This window comes from Gymnogyps californianus, chromosome 2 (assembly GCF_018139145.2).
Source record: "Gymnogyps californianus isolate 813 chromosome 2, ASM1813914v2, whole genome shotgun sequence".
Classification (NCBI taxonomy): domain Eukaryota; kingdom Metazoa; phylum Chordata; class Aves; order Accipitriformes; family Cathartidae; genus Gymnogyps; species Gymnogyps californianus.
This window is the reverse complement of record NC_059472.1, coordinates 104748163-104770648: the sequence shown is the minus strand read 5'-3', so window position 1 is coordinate 104770648 and position 22486 is coordinate 104748163. Positions and strand designations below refer to the sequence as shown.

The window sequence follows — 22486 nt, the reverse complement described above, 5'->3', positions numbered from 1 at the left end:
AGAAATTAGAGGTCGTAGAGCTCTAAGACAGCGGTGCTGTTAAATGCACCAGAACACAGGCTTGGCCTTTTTCATAGGGGGAGATGGCTCTCATTCTGTTTTATCACCAGAAAAGATGGGACCTGTTGCAATTAATATTCCTTTAGTGTTTCCTATATGGCATGGCAAACCACAGGAGCTAGGTCTCATGATGTCCCCACACCACACAATACTGACAAGGAGAGGCAAAAGTAGAAGGGAGAGAGCAGATGTAGAGGCTGAAGGCAACAGATAATATACCAAGCTTTCTAGTTCTCTTCTATTTTTCTGTTTTGTTAAAAAGCAAATTCTGTTGTACCTAGTTAATGTGGGCTAGTGGTTGCATTTGTACGGAATCAGAAAGAAGTAGTTTGTGAAGGACCTCTGGAGGTCATTTAGTGCAGCCTCCTACACTAAGGGCGAACTTCAAGGGTAGATCAGGTTACTCAGGGCCTCATCCAGACAAGCATCAAGGAACAGTCAGAACTGTCTGCTTTCTTTGGGAGAGAAGCCAAGCACGGTAACAAGGCTAGCGGGGCAGGAGTTTCACCAGCCAGAGACTGGTTCCGCAGTACCCAAGTGAAGCAAGCAGGCCAGGCTCTGGCTCAACAAAGCCCATGGTGAAGCATAGCTGTGATGGAACTGAAGGCAAGTACACCTATGGCATAGATCAGACAGGGACAGAAGGCCCAGGCCTGAACTTCAATGGAGCCACTCAGCCCAGGGGCAGAGGGTATGCAGGTGGAAGTGTCTCAGGTGAGGCTGGTCAGTGCAATTAAGGCCTATTAGTGCACTCAGGGTCCTGACAGCAAGTTTTAGATATCACTAAGGATGGAGAAGCATGGAAGCAATAGCCTTCTTTGCTAGGTTTCTTCATACATGAGGATACTAAGCTGGAGTAAGATCACCCTCCAAATAGAGGAATTTCAGCTCTGCTGGTTGGAACAAATTAATCTGAAGTCTCAAAAGAAATTTGCCTAGTGTGGCCTTTACAACAATCCTGCTGGACAATTCAGCAACTTTATATGGCGTTCCTGGAGTTAAAACACATCATGTGGTTTCTTTGCATCTATTTCTTCCATAACTTCTAACCATTGACTATTGGTACTGGTCCTTGGGATAATCAGATCCCCTTATCTTTTGGGGAGTTTCTCAGCTAATGGCTTCTCCTTGTCCGCCTGCTATGTCTTGCACTTTGGAAACTTTCTCTGTTGACCAGTCTCAGTTACTGTCTACAAAGGCAGAATCCCTATTCCAGGCTCCAGTGTCAGAGGTCCATGTGAAAAACACTGCATTGGCTAAGCCAGGCAAACACACACCTTTTCGCTTTGCTGCTTATCCATCTGATCTTTTCAACAAAACAGACAATATGCAGGTTCTCATACAGTAAACTGAAGCCACAAATTTAAGAAATGCTGCCGCCTGTCGTAGCACCTTAGGAGTGTACCCAGCCTCATGGACTAAAAAGCACCATAAACTATCACCATGTAAACTAATGACAGGATAAAGTGGCCCAACTCAGTCTGAGGATTTCTACAAAGCTCAGCCATGGAAAGCTTTATCAAACCAATAAAACTCTTGAGTTTTGCTCTTATTACAGAAGCCACAGGAGTTTACTGAAAGATAAAATTATGTCATGCAAAGCCTGCCCATGAGCCAACAGCATTGCTCTGCTAACAACTCAAGTAAAATCAAGGTATGTATGTGCATTTAATGCACAAAGACTCATTAAAGGATTACAAAGCAAATCTCAGTCTTGTTAGAAACCTGTGTTGTGATATCAGCATATGCTCCAGCATATCATTACTCAGTAAGCATGCTGGCATTGTAACCATATGTGACACCCCTAATTTCCCCAGCCTTCGGTCAGCTAAGATTCATATACCTTCTGAATGGAGGAATAGTTGTTGAATCCACTTGTATTCTGACCCTTTTGTAAGTAAAAATACTTGCCACTAGTTTTGCAAATACTGTTCAATAATTATACATACCTAGTTTTTTGTGATGGTATCCTAACATGCTTCATACTGTGGTGGATACAGCTTCCTAAATCATTCCAGGAAAGAATCCTCCAGAATGTTCTCTATCAATGATTTTGTTATTTAGAAAGAATGAGGAATCAACCGTGCTGCCAGATGCCATATTTCAGTAGCATTCCACCTTCATACCAGTATGTGCTCTTCTATCAGCATACTCTGATCCTGGAAGACTGTAGCCAACTTCTTTCATGAGGGAGAGGTCATACAGGATTTCTGGAGCTGCTGCTGGGTATTTCATATCCACAAAACAGTGTGATTACACCACTGTGGTCTTGTTCAGCCTGCCTAAAAATTGCCAGTTCACTACTTGCATTAACTATGTTGACAATGACTAATTTCATCAGGTTTTCATAGGCTTCCATTTCCATGTGCTCTGAATGCAAGATAGACACACAATCTGACACTTTGCTTCAGGCGTGTCTTAATGATCACCATAGATATGAAAAGCTACTGCAGCATCTCTGCAGAAATGCCCTAGGCATGAGCACTTGGGCAATGGAAACTCTCTGGCTGTCACAAAGTTGGAGTCCATTGCGATGTGCTAACCTGAACTGTGTTCCAGATGACAGTGATAACAGACTGTAAGGAATCAGGTGATGGCAGGTTGTGATGCCCCTCTCCTCTCGTTGAGGAGAGACAAGTAGTCAACAAACCATCTTAGAACAGTACCACTTGGCATGGTACTTGTTTGTACCCAGGAAACAAAAAGCACAGTGTAGCTGGCTTGCATTTTGGTCACAGTATGAGACAGAAATATTTGAAGAGTCAGGAAGGTCTGGCAAAGGTCAGACTGGGAAGGTGTCATGTTCAACTTGGGTTACACTGTATCCTTTTTGGAGCTACCGCTTCCCAAGATAAATGTTCACTTCCGGCAGTCCTGATCCTCAAATGTATTTTTGGCTGCATTATAATGCCTTTATCTGTTCGATTCACATTACAAACATTTTCCCCCATTACTTATTATTGCAATCATTGTCACCCACAGACTTTACCAGAAAATCTAAATGGCTGATGAAAAAATTGTCAGAGCAAATCCTAATCTTCCTTGCTCCCTGTCTTACGTTTTGTTATCTTTCTGCCTCTGCTAACACCTTGAGATCTGTCAAGAAGAGGTTTTGAAATATATGGAAGGTATATGGAGCTATCCATAGAAATTTCCAACCAAATTTCAGCTGGTACCAAATCAAATGCCTTGGCTATTTTCGTGTGGGCTGTAACACTAGAACAACTGTAACAGTTCAGACATGTTATCTTGTCCCCCCAAATTTATATACCACGACCATCTTTCCTCAAAACAAAATTATCACTGAGCCAGTTAGCTCAACTTTCCTGAGTCACTTTTTCCCCTCTTTTTAGGTATTGATGACTCAATATTGATAAGGACAATCATTCACTCTTTTGGAATTTTCCCAATTTTTCAAGATCTCTAAAAATTTAGCATTCCTGACTCTGAGAAGTCACTGGCTAGCTTATTTTCAGTTTCGTGTACGTAAACTGCATTAGTCCTGATGACTTGAAAATGTGTAATTTTAGTAAGATTTTTGTTTTCAGTCACATAGACTATGATCTGGATGTATTAAGCATTTTTCTTTCCTTCTTTGCTATTTCTGATTTTACTTTTTTTCCTGTGACTATAACTGTATTTTTTTTTATTTCTAGTGATATCTAATATCTCAATAACATCAAAGACAATACAAGTTTTTAAGGTATTGGTGTCTTAGTGACATCATTAATTTCCTTAGGCAGATGTCCTGTTTTAAATCATAACATATTCGTGGTTAGCATTAATTTAATCCTTTTTCTATTCTCAGTATGTTAACTAACTTCATTATACTTTCACATCTCTTCATGTGTTCTGGTTGGGGTTTTTTTGGGGGTGGTGGTGGTGGTGTGTTGAGCACTCAGTAGCATATTCATCCCCCAAATCCATTTTTGTTAACAAGAGGAATGCCTTCTAAAGGTCCATCTGGATATATCTGGTTGAAGTGGTGGTGTACCTGCTGCATTCCTATCTTGCCAAACAGAAAGATGGTGATGGTCCAGAGCTCTGTGTTTTCAGTGAACATTACAAACCGAAAGCTTTTTCTTTTTTTTTTTTACCAAAACACTCATGTAATGTTATGATTCCAGCATTGTGCTTTTTAGACACAGATCTATATAATGTCTTAATCTTATTCTACTTTTGCTCTTTTTTAATTTCTTATTCCTAGAAGTGTATCATCAGAGTAGTCTGTTGTTAAACCTGGCATGGATCACAACATTACTTATCTCATGCTATTTGAAGGGAAATGACAATAAATCAACGTAAGAAGTGAGTTAGTTTTCCCGGTCCTCATTGTGCAAAAACTTTTAAGAGGCTCACAAATCACAGCTCTCAGACTACAGGGTGTCCCTGTAATGGGGAACAACCTACAACCCCATGTGAACTTACCCTCCTTGCTCCACAGAACTCCACCTATTTTTCATCAGATGGCTCTCCATGGTTATGACAGAGGAAAAAAGAGAGTTGGAAGAGGAAGTGCTGCCTCTGTTCATTCAAAAGTTGTTTGGTCCAAAGCTTCTCTTTCTTTGGCTCTTAGCTATTTTAGACAAAAAAATTGTATCAGGTTGAAGTAAAATTGAAGGCTGCAGTCCTAATTTCTCCCCACTCAACCTTTTGTGCGTGCAATATGACACTGTATGATACAGTTTTCATCTTTATTGTACATGAGTTTCTTTCAATAGACTTCTCAAGGCACCAGATGGATGGTACTTAAAAAATGATCAGCTATTTAAAATTTTCTTCTCAATGCTCATATGTGATCCCATGCCTTATACATTGCATGCTTTTCAGTCCTTGAAGAGGGAGTTGTTATTTTTTTTATATGTTTTAAAATTACCTTTACTATTCTAATTTATCATTGTATCTAGTTCCTTAGTACCACTAATTTTGATAACAGTCTGTACCATGACAAAATCAGCTTTAATATTAAAAGTTCCCCAAAATATCCTTGCCTCTGCAGGTAACATCATTAACATATTGGAAATCTGCTATCACTAGCAAAGACACCATTCCAGTCGCTTTCTTAAGCTTGGAAAAAGGCAAGGGGATGATGAAGAGACACATCCCTAACACAGAAACTCCTTTTTCACGCAGCCACTGTTCTTGTTACTGTAGTTACACCATGGTTTGAATGGGGGTGGAACTGGAAGCCCATACCAGATACCAAAATGTTACCATGCCTCTCTCCTCTCCTTTTCTTGCTGCCTGCCACCTCCACATCTGCCACTTCACTGCCACCTTTGATGGCCAGAATCACTTTCCCCACTCCCTTCTCTGAAGGTCTCTATGCTGTGGGACAGACTGTAGTGTTAGGTGGACATCTTCCATCCCACTGAGGTATGGGACCCACAAACCCACCAGAGTCCCCTTCCAAAAGGCATAGATCCAGACTGACATGACTAGAGTCTTTCTGCTCTATTCTAGCACTTTGCTGGGAAGGTAGAATAGCAGGAGACAAGAAAAAGGCCCTTGGCTTCAAGTCTGTTTTCTCTGCTTTTGGAGTGGAGATGCTACAACCTCCTCTGGGAAGGAAGTTTAAGGTAACCAAGAGCTACAGCTCATCACTAGCGCTACATCATTAATATTTAATTTGATACACTGCCCGTCCACTGATTCACTGAATCTGCTTCACTTCAGGTCAGAGCTTACATGCTGACTCCAACCCAAATCACGGGGCCTTCAGCTGTCCCCTGCAACCCATGGCTGCCATGCAGGACAGCAGATTTCTGGGAACCTTCTTCATCTCCTGGTAGTCCCAAGGCACACAGTGGACTTTCTCCTCCACTTGTCCAAAAGGTGACCTGCAAAGCTCCTGTGTGGGCCTTCTGGATGCTGCCATCCCTTTAGAGACGTGGAGGATCAGGGCCCTACAGTCTGGCTCTGGCTTCCTTCGGAAGACAGTTTCTGTCTGCTGGGATCTGAGGCACAGCAGCCTGGCGGTCCTAGTGCTGCAAGCGTATCTGCAAGGCAAGGTCTGAGAAAGAGAGGAAGCATTTTTTGTGCCTAACAGCCATCGCTGAAACCCAATAAAACAACCCAGGGCGGCTCTCACACGTTCAGACACACGCCCACACCCTCCTCGGGCTGTTTCCCCAATGGCACTAGCTCGACTCACGGCAGACACTTCTCCCCGCCGCCGCCCCGGCGCGCCTCTCCGCCTCCGCGGGAGAGCAAAACCTCCCGCCGACCGGCCTCCGTTCCGAGCTGGCAAGCTGCGTGTATGTAAATCAGAGCCAGCCACAGCACCCCTTTCCCTCTTCCCCTTTCTCCCCCCTCCTCCTCCTCCTCCTCTTCGCCCCCGGGGGGCCGCTGCCCGCGCCCCGGGGCCCCTACCTCTCACTGGGGAGCCGCGGCCGCAGCGCCGTCAGTCAGGCGGCGAGGGGGCGGGGGCGGGAGGGGGCGGCGGCCGGCACCGAGCCACCGCCTCCTGCTGCGTGAGGAAATGGCTCTCACGTGAGACAGGCGGCAGCGCCGGGCTTACCCTGCCCGCTGCCCGGAGAGGAGGCGCCAGCGGGTCCCGGGGCCGTCTGCGCCATGCCGACCAGCTTCACGGTGGTGCCGGTGGAGGCGCAGGGCGAGGAGCGGGGGCCGGCGGAGCGGGATGGGCAGCGGCAGGAGGAGGAGGAAGAAGACGACGAGAGGGACCGGGGCTCCGGTGAGCGGGGGTTGGGGGGGGGGGGAGCGGGGGGGGGGGGGAGCGGGGAGGTGCCCGGAGAGGGGGTCAGCGCCCGAGGACAGCGCCGGCGCTTTGTGTGCGGAGGAGCGGGGCTGCCGCGTGGGGCGGGCCGACTCGCCGCCGGAGGGCCCCTGCCGCCTGTGGAGGGGCCGCATCGCCTCTCCGCGGCGGGCGGTGCCGGGGCTACCTGTCCAGGTGGAGAAGTGCGCCTCGGGAGAGGGCGAAAGTCCGGCGCCTGGGGTGGCTGAGAGCTTGTTTCTCTTTGTTTCCATAAGCCGTCGCCGCTGGCCGAAAGGAGGAAGTGCTCCCGGGCGGCTCCGGCCGGGGAAGCGGAGCAGCCCGGAGGCGGGCGCGGCGGTCAGTCTGCCGCCCGCTTGCAAGGGCGAGCGGGAGTAACCAGTGCCGCTGGCAGTTCAACAGGCGGGCGTAAAAATCATAGAATCGTTTGGGTTGGAAAAGACCTTTAAGATCAAGTCCAACCGTTAAGCTCTGTTTAAAAGCCAAGTCCTGCTGGAGCTCGTTAGAGAGAGAGGTAGGAGGGAAGATTCAGACTGTGGAGAAGAGCACAGTCTTACCTGGCTTGCTCCAGGTGTTTGTCCAGCCATGTGCTTTCGCACCAGCGACCGTGTCTTGGGTTAAGTACGTGTTTGCTACCTGATGCCGTGGTGTTAGGAGCCTTGCCTCCTGCTAGGCCTCGCCCCTGAAGCCGCCTGGGGGAGCAGAATCAAGCCTGAGGTGGAGCTCGGGCATCTCGAGTGAGGGTCTGCCCAGGGCAGCTGCTTCTGCAGCAGGATGAGTATGTGTCTGCAAGCAGTGGTGGGGAAATGAGTGCTTTTCTCACTCGGATGATAAGGCACTGCTAGGGAAGCAATAACTCCTTTTTTCCTTTGGCTCAGAAGCCTTTAACACTTCCTCTTTCTGAAGCGTGTTACAGCAGCAATACCAAGTATGGTGCTTGAATCATAGTGCTAGCACTATGAGAGCTAGTTGGATCTTGCACATTATTTTGGACACAGTGTTGCAATCAATACTCATTCTTAATGTTTTTTTTTTTTAGATGTTAGATGATCACAGGTGAGAAGATGGGTTTTTGTAAAAGGCAATTCCTCATAACGGCAGGTTCTCCTTTTTGTAGGATAGATCATGGATACATAAGGCTAATACTGTGGGATGTGAATGTAAAGAGATGAAAACAGATGTTTGACAAACTTAAATATATTTACATTATTTTAATTTCTTTTTGCATAAAGATTCTGTAGGAAGATGATCCAGTAAAAGACCAAGCTGACAAAGTTGGATTGTTTTCTCCCAGAGCTTTCTCCCCTCAACCCCCTGCCTACCCATGAAAGATACGTACTACATGTAGTTGCATTTCCTTTGGTATATTTAAGCGATGAGCAAGTGTTCCAATAACTGCCCCCCCCCTTTTTTTTTTCCAAACTAAATGGAACAGAAAAACCAAAATAATATGAACTGTGGCAATAGTTTGTTTCCTGTACTGGATGGGTGACAGCAGTCCAGCATTGATCTGTTTGGGCAGTTTTCCTTATGGTAGAAGAGCTAGTCAGAAAGGCATGGAGTGTGGTGTTTGGTTAGATGGCATCTCAAAATACTGAACATACATACAGGCATCATTAGACAGGATTTGTTAGACCATGTGTATATCTGAAGCATCTGGAAGGCTTGGAACATCTGGAAATCTTGGGAGGGCGAGAGGAAGAGTGGAACTGGCTTATTGTGGTGGCTTATTTCTAACCTTTAGGGTTGTGTTTAAAAAAAAAAGACATTCTTCATGCAATTAAGTAGAATTTATGGACTAGCAGTTACATTTGCAAAATATGCTTAGATTATCTACTGTTCTGGATCTATATCACTTGAGTGGATGGATTTATGTATGACTTTTCCTGTTAATGTGCCTGTAAAATAATGAGTAGAGAGGAAAACTCTGAAAAGAGAAGACATTGACTTGTAAACAAGATACAGTCAGAGAGCTCTGACTTCATTAAGAGATTACATGCTATACTTGGATACAGAGGTTTGGGAAGTGAACAACATACTTAATGTTGCCTCGGGTATTATATGGATGTTTGTGGTATGTAAACCTGTAATGCATAAAATTGTTAAGTTAATGCTGTGTAATCAAATAATTCTCCTTGACTCATTCTTCTGAAAACTTTAAAGAATTCTAAAACATTAGTACAGCTAAAAGCTGTTGCAGTTAAGCCCATCTAAAAGCCTGCTGCTCAGAGAAGGAGTGCTTGACTTTCTCCTTGCTCCAGCCTTGAGAAAAAGGCTAGGGAGTAAAACATTTCCTTCTCTGCCCTCCTCCACGTCCCTGGATTCCCTTCCTTTTTCCTGCACTTGACCTTGGTGCTCATCAGACACTTCACTGGGCTGGTTCAACGTGCTAAACTGGCAGAAAACTAAACTCCTGCGGAGGGAAAAACATGCTTCCCCTGTTTTGGAGTTGAGGTGAGTGCTGCAAAAAGTCTGAGAATGGCTAGAGTTGTGGGAGGGGGATAAAGCTGAGAGCCGAGGTGGAAGTAAAAAAAGAGGCAGAATGGGAACTTCCCCTTTGGCTCACCCTTAGCCTGTATAGCTCAGCATATAACCTTGTTCCAATTGTTCAGGAATCTAGAATTTTATCAGTTTTGATTGAATTGTCTGGCTTAAAAACCAAGTAGTTGTTCTGGAATTTCCTTAACTGTGCTAGTACCTGTTTTTTAAAAAAAAAAACAATAACAAAACACAAACAAAAAACCAAACCAAACAACAAAAAACCCAACAACCTCCTCCCCCCCCCCCCCGAAACCCACAACACTTTTTTGGAGGGAAGCAGGCTGTATGCTGTTTAGCCATTAGATCACCAGTAAAGTAGTTGTAGTATCTTAGTAGCAAGGCACTTACCAATTATTCTGTGCATTTATCCCCTTTCACACATTCTTATTTGATACTCATCTATGTGATAATGGAGTAGGCTGGGATGTTCTTACTCTATGCTCTTCACTCCTTCCTAATCATCTGAAATTCTGTAGTCTTGTATTTTCTGGTTATGTGACACCCTCACATGTGTGAAGGAGGGGAAGACTTGGGTGAGTGGCTATTTGGCTGGATTATAGCACTGGCCAAAGTAGTACTTGGGAAGAGTAGGGAGGCAGAGTGGAAATTAGTGCTTGGATTGAACAATATAGTTGAGGGCCAGAGCCTGCTGACTCAGATATGCACAAACTAGCAGAAAGCATAAGTGCCTGTGCAGCAGCATATGTGCCTATGTCTTTTAATGTGTTTATAATACACTACAAGGGTAGTCAGGAAGCAGTAGCTGTTTGAAGAAGAGAAGGAAACAGGAGTCTGTTGTAGGCAGTAATAGATGAAGTTTTATGAGAAATTCTGGCTTTGGTTTCTGTTGGGTTTTTTGTTTGTTTTCTTCACAGATATCAGTAGTGACTGTCTATTAGATAGATCTGTCAAAACTTTGTAAAGCTGATCAAATCTCTACTTTATTAGCAGCTCTGTGTGTCAGGTGTTTCAAAGCATAACTAGTATTTTTAGCATCCCATAGTATTATTTACCTAGCCACAGCAGTGTCTTATTTAGAAACCAATATGAGAACTAACTCCTACAAAATCTTTTTAAATTGAAGACCCTCAAATAGAAGGAGTATCAATGACAAACCTGGTCATCTACCAAGAAGTCATCACATAACTAATGAAGCACAAATGCTGTGAATTTCTGTAAAATGCTGATTCCTGGCAAACCAGGAAATAGTTGAGGCAGGTGTGTGTGTGTGTGTGTGTGTGTGTATATATATGCAATGGAGGGAAGACAGGCTAATCTCACTGAGATGGCTAGTATATTTTCAGTCAGCTTCTGCTCAAACACAGAATCAGTCGGTAGTTCAGAACTTACTGTACAGAAAAAGACAGTATTACCTGTTCCCCTTCATCCCACTGCATTTTGTCCAGTTTTCTGTACTGTGAAAAAATGCAAACTGATGTCTTCACTTTTTTTTAATCTCCACGGGTTAGTTATCCCTCTCTGCCATGTTCATGTGCTTAGCCAGTAGTGTGCACAACGTTTCCAGTACTGCCTAAAGGGTCAGGTCTAGGGATATGCATGGGAGCATGGGTTGGCATGTATGATACTGTTTTCCACATGCTCTTCCAGGCTCCAACAACTTGTGGGCCAGAAAAACATAAGCATTCTATGAAACTGGATTACTCTCTCATTTCTTTGGTGAGTTTAGATTTTTAGATTAAGTTCTAAATTTGTTTGTATTCTAAATACACTCAGTGAATTTCTTTTCTGTTCACTTGTGCAGTCAGGAATTAACGTATGTTTTTGGCACCTCAGAAACTGTGGCAGTAAGATCTGCTGCTCAAAGGCAAATTGCCTCTTGTTTGTTTTCTGATCCAGTCATCAGATTAAAGGCATCAAATCATGCTAATACTTGCCAGGTCCCTCTCCAGATCACTCAAGATTTTTGTAAACCTTGCCCATCTTAAACCTATCACCTTTTTTCCAAACTGAAGACTCTTATTTAGTCATTCTTTACATGGAAGCTATTCGATACTTATTGTTCTACTTTCTGTCTTTCTCTGAACTTTTTCCACTTCTGTTTGTTTTGAAATAGGGGAAGTTCTAGAACTGCGCATGATAATCAAATTGTGAACAAACAGTGATTTCCCCCCCCACCACCACTTTGTCTAACATGGACTTTTTTCCCTTGTTATTCCTGATGTTCAGGCTGTGGTTTGAAAAGCGATTATTGAACTGGTGTTTTTATGAAACAATCATAACCAAAGTATCTCATTCATGAGAGGTAACAATCAGTTGGAGCCCAACTGGTTTAGGATTGTTTTCCTTCATGTATGTACACATCTGCTCTTAAATTTCTACATCGAATTTTGCCTGTTGGTTTAACATTCATTTAGTCTTGGAGATCTGCAGCTCTCCATGGTCGGCCTGTGCCTTGACTATCCTAAATAACTTGAAATAGTTTCAACTGTCACATCTCTGGTCACCTCATGTTTTTTTACTTTTGTTGCTGTTTTTTATTAATGTGTGGAACAGCACGTGTCCCAGCAGCACCTCAATGACCATGTCCACCTCTGAGAGCAGACCATATTTGTTTTCTATTTTCTTACTCAGTTATTTACCTATGGCTTATTGAATATCTTCTCTTTTATTCTGTGGCTGCTTTATTTCCTTAATTATGTTCAGAGAAGGACTTCATCAGAAGTCTTTTGGAGATCTTGGCAGACTGTATAAACTAGACTTCCATTATCCATGTGCTTGTTGATTCTTTCAAAGAACTCTTTTAGGCATCGGAGGCAGAATCTCCCTTTACAGAAGCCACGTTGGTTTTCCTCCCCTGCCACACCAATGTCATTGTATAATACAATGTTGGAATGGAAAATATTATTCCTGTTTCAGATAAACACATATCCGACATTTGATAACAGGCATGGGAGTTACACACAGGGATTTTCTTTGCTCTGAGGGGCATTGGCTGTCCTGATGTATGCCCAGCTCTGCCAAGGTGGTCTAATTGATCCTTTCACTGTGTAATATAGCTGCATGTATCATTGTGAAGTTAAGTGTTTCTGTTAGCTATTGATAGCTCCAAGGGAAATGGGGGCAAATAAAGGAGGCAGAGTTAAGGATAATAAACTAAATAACTTCACTGTGGAGTAAGGGGTCACTTAGCATTTTGTAACTGTTTAAACATTTCTTTTAGACCACTGCAGTTTTGATCTTTTTTGTGAAGGAGAGGACCTTAATGCTTGAAATGGACAGTAAACTATTATTTTTACTTCATTGTGTTAATTTTATGTGAATGAAATGCTAACATTCTTTTACTGTACTTATTGCCTAAAAGCTAAATGTAAATAATTCTAGTCATAAAACAACTTTAAAATAGAACATTCCAGAAGAAAGCAACATCAAATATAGTGATACCAGCCCTCATAATTTTAACTTCTCTGATCCTGTAATGAAAATATAATTACTGAGATTTTTTTTATCTCTTGTTGCTGATTTTTCTTTTGGTGATAATACTTTTGCAGCCATCAGAATATGGTGAGTAAAGGTCTTCTGGTGTAACTGGTTTTTACTGTTTTTCGTAACAGAACTTTACTTGTAATGTTTTGTTATCTTAAAATTATAAGATGACTGTTTATTGTCTTAAAAGCTCACAGGTAAGCATTGTAAAGGCTGCCTTTGGTAAGGGATATAGTTTGTTCCTGCATAGCAGATCTTATTAGCTGCTGCTGGGAAAAAAAGTATTTCTATTCTCTCCAGTGCTACTGCTTGTGAACTGTTCTAGGGAGCCAAATTGACAGGAAACTAGCTACGACAGAAAAACAGTTATTTTTAAAAAGTTCTTTTAAGAGGCTTTATTTCCTTGAATCAGCTCATTGCAGAACAACAGTGTTGTTCCACCCTCACCCCAACACAGAAAGCCACCCCTTTTGGCAGCACTGACCTGATTAAGTTTTCCTGCATCTTTGAACTATGTTGTTGCTTTACATAAAAATACATACTAAAGCATGGAGAATGAAACAATTAGCACTATTTTTATTTGCTCTCTAGACTAACGAACTATAGAATGTTATCACAGGGGACTTACTTTCTGAATCTGAGTAGAAATATTAAAGCTTGAGGGTTCCCCCCCTTAACAAAATGTGTTGCTTGGTTTAAATGAATTCTCCTACCAACTTAAATATATTCTCCTACCAATTTTACTTTTTTTTTCTACACAATCCTTTTGTGGCTTATGTGGTATTTTTTGCATAATCAGATAGTATTTCTTTTCCTACTTGATTCAATGTACCAGTTGAACAGGGAGCATTTCTGGTACACACTATAATTTGTATAACTGCAATTATTTGTATGCCATGGCTTTATGAACTGTCCAGACAGTAGCTAGCAGAATTTTAATTCTGCTAATAGTGTAGCTTATTGTGTCAGGTTTCTATTTACCTTCCCCTACCCCAAGCTAATAAGAGTACTTCAGGTTTGGAATATGTTTTCCTTGGCTCTTTGCACCTTTGACACAGTGGTGACAGTGTCGTGGTTTAACCCCAGCAGGCAACTAAGCACCACACAGCCGCTTGCTCACTCCCTCCCACCCAGTGGGATGGGGGAGAGAATCAGAAGGGTAAAAGTGAGAAAACTCATGGGTTGAGATAAAGACAGTTTAATAGGTAAAGCAAAAGCCACACACACAAGCAAAAGAAAACAAGGAATTCATTCACCACTTCCCATTGGCAGGCAGGTGTTCAGCCATCTCCAGGAAAGCAGGGCTCCGTCATGTGTAACGGTTACTTGGGAAGACAAACACCATCACTCTGAACGTCCCCCCGCCTTCCTCCTCCTTCCCCCAGCTTTATATGCTGAGCATGACGTCATATGGTCTGGAATATCCCTTTGGTCAGTTGGGGTCAGCTGTCCCAGCTGTATCCCCTCCCAACTTCTTGTGCACCCCCAGCCTGCTCGCTGGTGGGGTGGTGTGAGAGGCAGCAAAGGCCTTGACTCTGTGTAAGCACTGCTCAGCAATAAGGAAACCATCTCTGCATTGTCAACACTGTTTTCATCACAAATCCAAAACGTAACCCCATACTAGCTACTATGAAGAAAATTAACTCTATCCCAGCCAAAACCAGCACAGACAGCAAAGACAAATTCAGTGGAGAAGGTGTCATCACTCTCGACAGTGGCTATGAACATTTTTTCCTTCCCTGCTGAAAGAAAAATACATGGTGAAGTGCATTGCATTTATGTGGCAAGGTTTTGGTAGCGAGGGGATGGCAGGGGTGGCTACTGTGAGAAGATGCCAGAAGCTTGCCCCCGTGTCAGACAGAGCCAGTTCCAGCTGGTTCCAAGACGGACCCGCCACTGGCCAAAGCTGAGCCCATTGGTGATGTTGGTAAGAAAGGGTAAAAAAAAAAAAAAGCTGCACAACAGCAGCTAAGAGAAAGGAGTGAGAATATGTGAGAGAAACAACTATGCAGATGCCAAGGTCAGTGAAGAAGGAGGGGGAGGAGGTGCTCCAGGTGCCGGAGCAGAGATTCCACTGCAGCTTGTGGTGAAGACCATGGCATGCAAGTTGTCCCCCTGCAGATATCTACACTGCAGCTTGTGGAAGACCCCATGCCAGAGCAGGTGGATGTGCCTTGAAGGAAGCTGTGACCTGTGGAGAGCACACACTGGAGCAGGCTCCTGGCAGGAACTGTGGCCCCATGGAGAGGAGTCCATGCCAGAGCAGGTTTTCTTGCAGGACCTGTGACCCCATGAGGTGACCTGTGCTGGAGCAGTCTGTTCCTGAAGGACTGTACCCCATGGAAGGGATCCATGCTGGAGCAGTATGTGAAGTACTTGAAGAACTGCAGCCCATAGGAAGGACCCTATATTGGAGAAGGTCAAGAAGGACTGTGGGTGGGGCCCCATACTGGAGCAGGGGAAGAGCGTGAGGAGGAAGGAGCAGCAGAGACAGCATGTAATGAACTCACTGCAACCCCCATTTGCCGACACCCTGCGCCGCTTGCGGGGGGAGGGGGTATAGAAGTTGGGAGTGAAGTTGAGCCTGGGAAGAAGGGAAGGGTGGAGGGAAGGTGTTTTAGATTTGTTCTTATTTCTCATTATCCTGCTCTGTTTAATTGGCAATAAATTAAATTTCCTCAAGTCGAGTCTGTTTTGCCCATGATGGTAACTGCTGAGAGTTACCCTGTCCTTTTCTTGACCCACAAGCTTTTTAATCTTATTTTCTCCCCCTGTTCTGTTGAGGAGGGGGAATGATGGAGTGGCTTGGTGCACACCTGGCAGCTAGCCAAGGTCAACCCACCCCATGAAGTCTATGAAAACTGCAGTCTCTCTGATTTCATATGCAAATTTTCAAGTAGTTGCAAAATTGGACGGAGTTTTGATGCACTAGGTTGTGCAACACTAGGTTCTTGCTATGCTGCCCTGACCCTGCTTTACAAGAGATATAACTATTTCTTTGGCAGCTTCTCCACCCTCAACATTGCCATCCTTGAGTTTTAGGGCATCAAAAGTGTTACCTACGTATTTTTAAAGGTCTGATGGTAATCTTCAGAAATGGATTTATGAGCAGTTAGCAGTATACAAACTTAAAGATGGTCCCTGAATAACTTTGCTCTTGAATCACAGCTATAGGAAAGCATGGCTTAATAATGTCTGTGTCAATTGGACAGTATTTATTATCTGCTTCCTGATTTCAACAGCTAGCATTCTTAATTAGGTACCTTAATTAGCTGTACCCTTTAGCTAACTCATAGCAACCAAAAATAAGCAGCATTCAACCTGTTTAGGAAATCATTCTGGGAGCCTTTGCAAGGTGAGATGTTGAGTGGTAACTGCTTTGCAAAAAAGGATTTTTTTTTTTTTTTTTAAAGCTTGTGTATCTTCTAAAAAAAAAAAATCCTCTCTCTTTCTGAAAGAAGTGAAAAAATTGTTCTGTTTCTTGCCTTCTGACAAGGGCCACACAATGGCCCTTAAAATGAAAAGCATCTTCCTACAAGCTTACTTTTTGAAAAGAATAAAACCTTTTAGCAGATTAATTCCAATCTTGAAGAATGGGAAGCTTGCGTATTTTTCTTCTAGCTTCAGAAAGGAAAAGTTAGAACATCCTTGAAAATATGTCAGAACTTCACTTTTTTTACCTGTAGAACTGTCCTGATAGAAACTTACCAGGACATAAAGAGAAACAACCTAATAGCTTGCTGCCATTGATCGGTGACCAGTCATATCTCTGTCCCTCTACTGGCCTTTCTTGCTTTGTGGAACATCTGCTGAGGACTTGCCAAGCAGCTTTATTTTGCTAGTGAGAAACAAGAAGCAGTCCCTGGGGAAAAAAAATTAAAAAATGAAAATGGGGAAGTACAGGAGGCAGGCTTTTTGCAGCATCAGTGAGTTAAAGCAGCTCTTTTTGGGGCCTAGTAAGCACCAGAGCTGGTTCTAGGAAGGAGGAACTTTGGGAAACAGGCTTGGAAGGAGCTTTCAGCCTTTCCACAGTTGACCATGCTTGTGGCATAGGTGTTAGGATCACAGAGAAAAGTAGATTTTTAGATGTGATTCAAATATTTGATCACAGGAACTAGTCTGTTCTAAGCAATAGCATCCATTTAATAGAATTGAAACAGTTTGTATGAAGTTGTTTAAGGCTGGTATAGAATGTGTAAAATAGATTAATGCACGAACTAGAAAACAGTGATCTATCCAATTTGGAAGAGAATTAACAAATTATGCAGCCAGTCTTAAAGAGGACCCCTTTATAACTTCAAAATACTTCTTTTTAAGAAAAGAGTGCTTGCAAAGTTACTAGAATTATATTTTAAAGTGGTTTTTATCTGCTATATCTTAAATACAATTAATGCAAGCTCTTTCTACATAAAATCAATGTTTAGCAACTATACTTATGGTTAACTTGCTTAAGATCTGCTAAAATGTACTTGATGCATAAAATTGGCTTTTTTAATAGTAGATAGATCTTTGGAATAGGTTAATCCTACTTGTTGCTAATGTATACTGATCTGCTTAGTGGAAGTATTTTAAAGTGATTTTATTTGATGGAAAGAAAACTTTAAATGTATTTATTATTAGGCCAAGATGTGGGATGTTTTGGTAGCTTGATCCTGCCCATTTCACTAAGCATGGTGTTTATTGCTGACGGAAATCCTCCAGCTTAATTCTCTTTAGGGAGTTCTGTGACTGTCATGTAGTTTGGCTGTGTCATGTGCACGCTTCACACTGCATGAAGCCTTAATGACTTGTTTCAGGATTAATCCAATACTAGTAAGAAACAGGATTTGAGGTCTTACACAAAGCTGAGAGGAAGTAACTGTCAGTTTCCTGTTTCAATTCTTGATACGTGAAGAATCAGCAGAGAGGAATGACTTGATTTTTCCTTAATCATGAGTGAACAAGATTATGAAGAAAGTGGGCCAAATCCAAGTGAGTCTCTTTAAAAGACAATACCATCATTCTAATGACTCTTTTACTGAAATAGCAGATTCTGTACTTCCAGCTATATTATAAAGAATTTATAAAGAGCTTTTGCAGTGTGTTTTCATTAGAATTATGCTGTGCTTGATAATAATAGTAGCCTAAGTAAAGGAAAATTAAAATTTAGTGATGCTGATAAGGTAAGTGATGGATGTAGTATTAGAATCCTCCGTTATGTAAAGGGGTTTACAAGGAGCTTAAGTACACCTTGTTCTGCTTTTCAAGATAACTTACAGAAATTGTGCTAGTCTGATAAAAATAATGCAAGAAATTGGTTATGTTACATATATTTAGACATTTCTTTACTAAAAAAACCCAATAACCTGCAACTTTGAAGTAGATTGCACTGAATTCTTAAACCCATCTGATGCAAAAATTCAGAGGCAAGATGTGTTCAAACAAGGTTATTGATGCCCTTTCATAATTTGAATTAAAACAAGGTAGTGGCTTTTGCAAACTTGAGTTTATGTTAGAGCTCTAAGGAATACTTCTATGTATTTTTGGATTAGGATTGGTAAGAAATTAAATTTTTAAGATTGTCTGAGTTCTTTAGTTGCCTGCCAATCAAAGATTTGGACATATAGGAAGTAAATATGCATGATAGAGAAGATAGAATTACAGTTTTTGCCACGGGCAGCTTTCTTGGATGTGACACTTCTATACGTCAGTTTTAGTGACTTTTAAACTTTATGTATTTTTACCTTAAAAAGTTTATTTACATTAACAGTAAATGCTTGTTTACCCTTGTGCAAACAGGATCTTCTCTCATTTTGTAATGGTTTGTTCTTAATGTGACCCAATACTAACTTAATTAAAATGTTACTATATTTTTTATTAAAAACTGTTAGTTTTCACCTGTGTCTGGCTAACCAGAACCTATTTCAAGGTATGTGGAATGTGATTAAGAGTTGCCCTTTGGAAACTATGAACAGTTAGGACTTTTCTGTGAAGTACTTTTCTTCAACTGCGTTCTGCTTTAGACAGCAGCATATAAAGTTACAAATTTCTGGTGGGAAGCAAAACTTTATAGCTTTACACATGTACTTGTTTAGAGAACAGCTATACCTTATAGACAAGCTATCTTATTTGAGGCCATGTGGCTCAAAAGTTTTAGATCATTCTCACTTCTTTGAACACCACCTGTATTCTTTTGCCATATAAAAAGAATTTGCTTTTATTTTTCAGATAGATGTTAAACTCTTACAGCGTGACAGGAGACATAGATGCTTGCTTTTTTGGACAAAATGTGTTTGAATACAAAGGCGAATAGGAACATTACTTGAATGTGAACAATAATGACAGACATAGTGTGGGACAGCAAGGAAGCAGTGAATCTGGAAAGGATTTAGGGGTCAGACTGGAATAGAATAGCATGAGATTGGTTTAATGCTGTGGTAAAGAGGGCTAGCCTGATCCCTGGAGTAGAGAGGTGATGATTATACTTCTGTAAATAGCATGATTGAGACTGGTGTTAGAAGGCTGTATTTGATTTTTAAAGTTTGAAATTTTTTTTTTTTGCATAACTTAAAAACTGGAGAGAACGTTGCCACAAAAATTATTAAAGGTTAGGAAAAAGTTTTATGAATGTAACTGTTTCAGTTTTTCAAAAGAAAGCTTGAGATGATTTGATAAGTATAGTTACCTTCACAGATAGAAAATACTAAGTGCGAGTGGTTAAATTTGGAAGGTATACTAGGATGTTATAGCTAGAAGTTTGAAAAGAGCCAAATTTAAATAGAAATAAGGAACAACTTGTTTGAGACTTTTCCAGTAATTAAAAAAACACTTAATCTTTATAAAGATAAATTGATAGGCTTTTTTCTTATTTCAGTTCTGAAAACATCAAGAGATACACTGGTCAAATTTTAGTATGTTTTTTCAAAGTTATAGAGCCTAATGCAGAAATTAAATTCTGTAACCTGTGGAAAGACAGGAAATCAGATTAGGTGGTCTAATATTTTTGTCCTTAATCTCTTGAACAGGCATCCTAGTGCAAATTTAGGATCACTTAAATGCTCATTTCCTTCTACCCCAAGCTGTGCTCTGCCATCTTCCCTAAGACAAGACACTTGTAACGTATTTTTTCATACTCTACCTCTTTTGACCCAGGGGCGGGGTAGAGCAGGAAAGGAGGGAGAACTTCGCTATAGTTCTATGATTTAGTAATATTGGCATCATTGCTAAGGAAGTGGTTTTGCTTACACACTGATTGCTCATTCCTATGCTGATGGTGTCTCTAGTGACAGCACAAACATTTGTGTAGTGAACACACGAACTCATCTGGATTAAAAGTAGCAGCAAGAATAAAAACAAAAGCAAAGCAGCCCTCTCCCAACTCAACATTAAGCACACACGACTGTTGCATTTATAATATAGTTCTGTTTGTGTGAGGAAGTGTGATACAGGGACACAAGTGGGTGAGTAGTAAGTCTGAGAGGGGAATGAGGGCCACCTCTTTGATGGCAAAGGTGGCTTCTGCCTGTTTAAGCTATACTGTTGTGTTCTGTCTTACACTGTGTAAAATGGACCAGTTTGGATCAGCTTAGAAATTTTTAACTGGTAACGTACCTTAAAGCATTCTACCTGTCAGCGTTTGTGAGGATCACTGCTCTGAAACTTCTGAGGAATATGAATTTGAACGAAGTGCTGTCTTTTGCCTCTATGACCAATACTTTGAATTGCGATGTGCAGACATTTCTGACGTGAGTTTTGTTTGGTGTGTGGAAATGTTATTGAGAAATCATGTGATGGGATTGGCAGTTCTAAACTTGAGGCTAGCACAACTCTGGGGTGGTTTGTGATAACTTGTGTGGGTTACACTGCATCAGCAATTGGGGGGCTAGGGTGTATGGGAGTGCACATTGTGATCATCTGCATGAACACTCTGAATATTACCTCCCAAACCTGAGACATCTCCTACCTTCTCTGCTTGCAGCTGTATATCTCATGTAGAAAAGAAAATGTAATTTGTTGCAGCTAATTTCCATGTAAATATAGCTACACCCATCACAGTGCTTGAGTATCTGTAGAAATCAAGTAGGAATTTTTGCATGTCCTGTCAACACAGAAAATACCAGACAGGCTTCTAGGAAAGGTACATTAGTTATGGCTTTAGTTTGTCTACTGGTCCATCAGTAAGCACAGAGTTGTGCTATGGTATGTGAACATTCCATAGCAGATTAAAAATAGTAATAATAATAATAATAATAATTTTAAAAGTATATATTTGAGGGGGGCGAAACAGATTTATTTCTAGACTTAGGCTTTGATCACCTTATGTTGGGTGGAATGGAGTGTCACATCAACCAGTGTTTTTTTGTGTGTCATAAGACAGAGGAAACATTATACCATAATCAAGCCCACAGAAGATTTTTTGTTGTTTTATTTTGCCTTTCTTATGATTTTTTTAATACCAGTGGTGGTCCAAGATTAAATACTGGCTCAGATGGACTACTAATCTAGTCCAGATTTAAGATTTTTTGCCTGTAAACCCTCATAACTTCAATTATTTTCAGAAATCAAGCAACGGTAAGTATAGATTTTTGGAGTGCTTTAATTGGATTCCAGAAGATGTGTAGCTTAGAGGAATGTCTAAAACTACATTGGAAGTTATCATTTTTATTTTATGTTTAACTCGCCTCCACACCTGAGAAGAGTTTGAGTTCATGCAATTTCAAAGAAACCCGAGGGAAAGGTGATTTGCTTGTCAAGCATTGGAACAGGCTGCCCAAGGAAGTGGTTGAGTCACCATCCATAGAGGTATTTAAGACGTGTAGATGTGGTGCTTAGGGACATGGTTTACTGTTGGACTTGGCAGTGTTAGGTTAATGGTTGGACTCTGATCTTAAGGGTCTTTTCCAACCTAAATGATTCTATGATTTGATTATCTTTAAGCTCCCTCATAGAATTCCAGGGAATAGGGTTAAAACATAAAAGTGTAAATGGCTTGAGACTTACTAGTGGAACGAAGTACCTATTTCTATATTCCATGTTACCTCGGTGGAAGCAACTGAAATAGTTTTTTCTGTTTGCTCCATTCCGCTTGATGCACCAGAGGTGATATTTACAGCACTTGTGAAAAGTGTAAATCCTGTCTCTTTTTAGTTCTGGTTTTCTAATGAATCCCTTCTTAAAAAGAAGGGATGAGCTAAAGATTGGGATAGTAGCTTATTTCGTTAACTTCACTGTAGTTGTTGACTGTGTGAGGTCCTAAAACTAGTTCTTTCTACTGGATGGTGTAATACATCTGAAATTGAGTTACATGTTTGTAAGGCTCATTGTATTTCTAAGTATATTAAATAAGCATACTCCCAAAGGTGGTGTTTTTTTAATTTACAGTCAATATGATTTTGTTGACAGCAATGCTGAAAACTCAAAAGGAGCTTGTTCAAAGGTGTTCATAATTGTAGGATTAGTCAACAAACTGCAGATGAGAGAGTACTTAGTACATTTTTGTGGTCACTTTTTCAGCATTGATCCTCTTTCAAACAGAGCTAAAATAGATAATGCTGATCATGTCAAATACTGTAAAAATGCTGTACCAAACATTCACAAAATATGAAAAGAGACAACTATATTAAAGAAACAGGAGACTTTATAGTGACAGGCTATTTTGAAGACTAGCATCAGAAAGCTTTAAAATAGGTAGAATATTGGTTGGAAACACTGAAAAAGGATTTGAAGAAC

At 41.4% G+C, this 22486-nt stretch overlaps 1 protein-coding gene across 3 annotated transcripts in view; it reads left to right on the top strand.

Annotated features, from left to right (window-relative positions):
• The first annotated feature begins 6623 nt into the window (after nt 1–6623).
• Nucleotides 6624–22486, top strand: part of LOC127012847 (solute carrier family 12 member 7-like) — a 68989-nt gene continuing 53126 nt past the window's right edge. For 2 of the 3 annotated variants that reach the window (XM_050891255.1, XM_050891253.1), the window contains exon 1: nt 6624–6754. In XM_050891255.1, the coding sequence (XP_050747212.1) occupies nt 6634–6754 (121 nt within the window). In that variant the 5' untranslated portion in view covers nt 6624–6633. Of the gene's footprint in view, nt 6781–19647; nt 19658–22486 lie in introns of all 3 variants that reach the window. The other variant, XM_050891254.1, reaches the window with a different exon arrangement.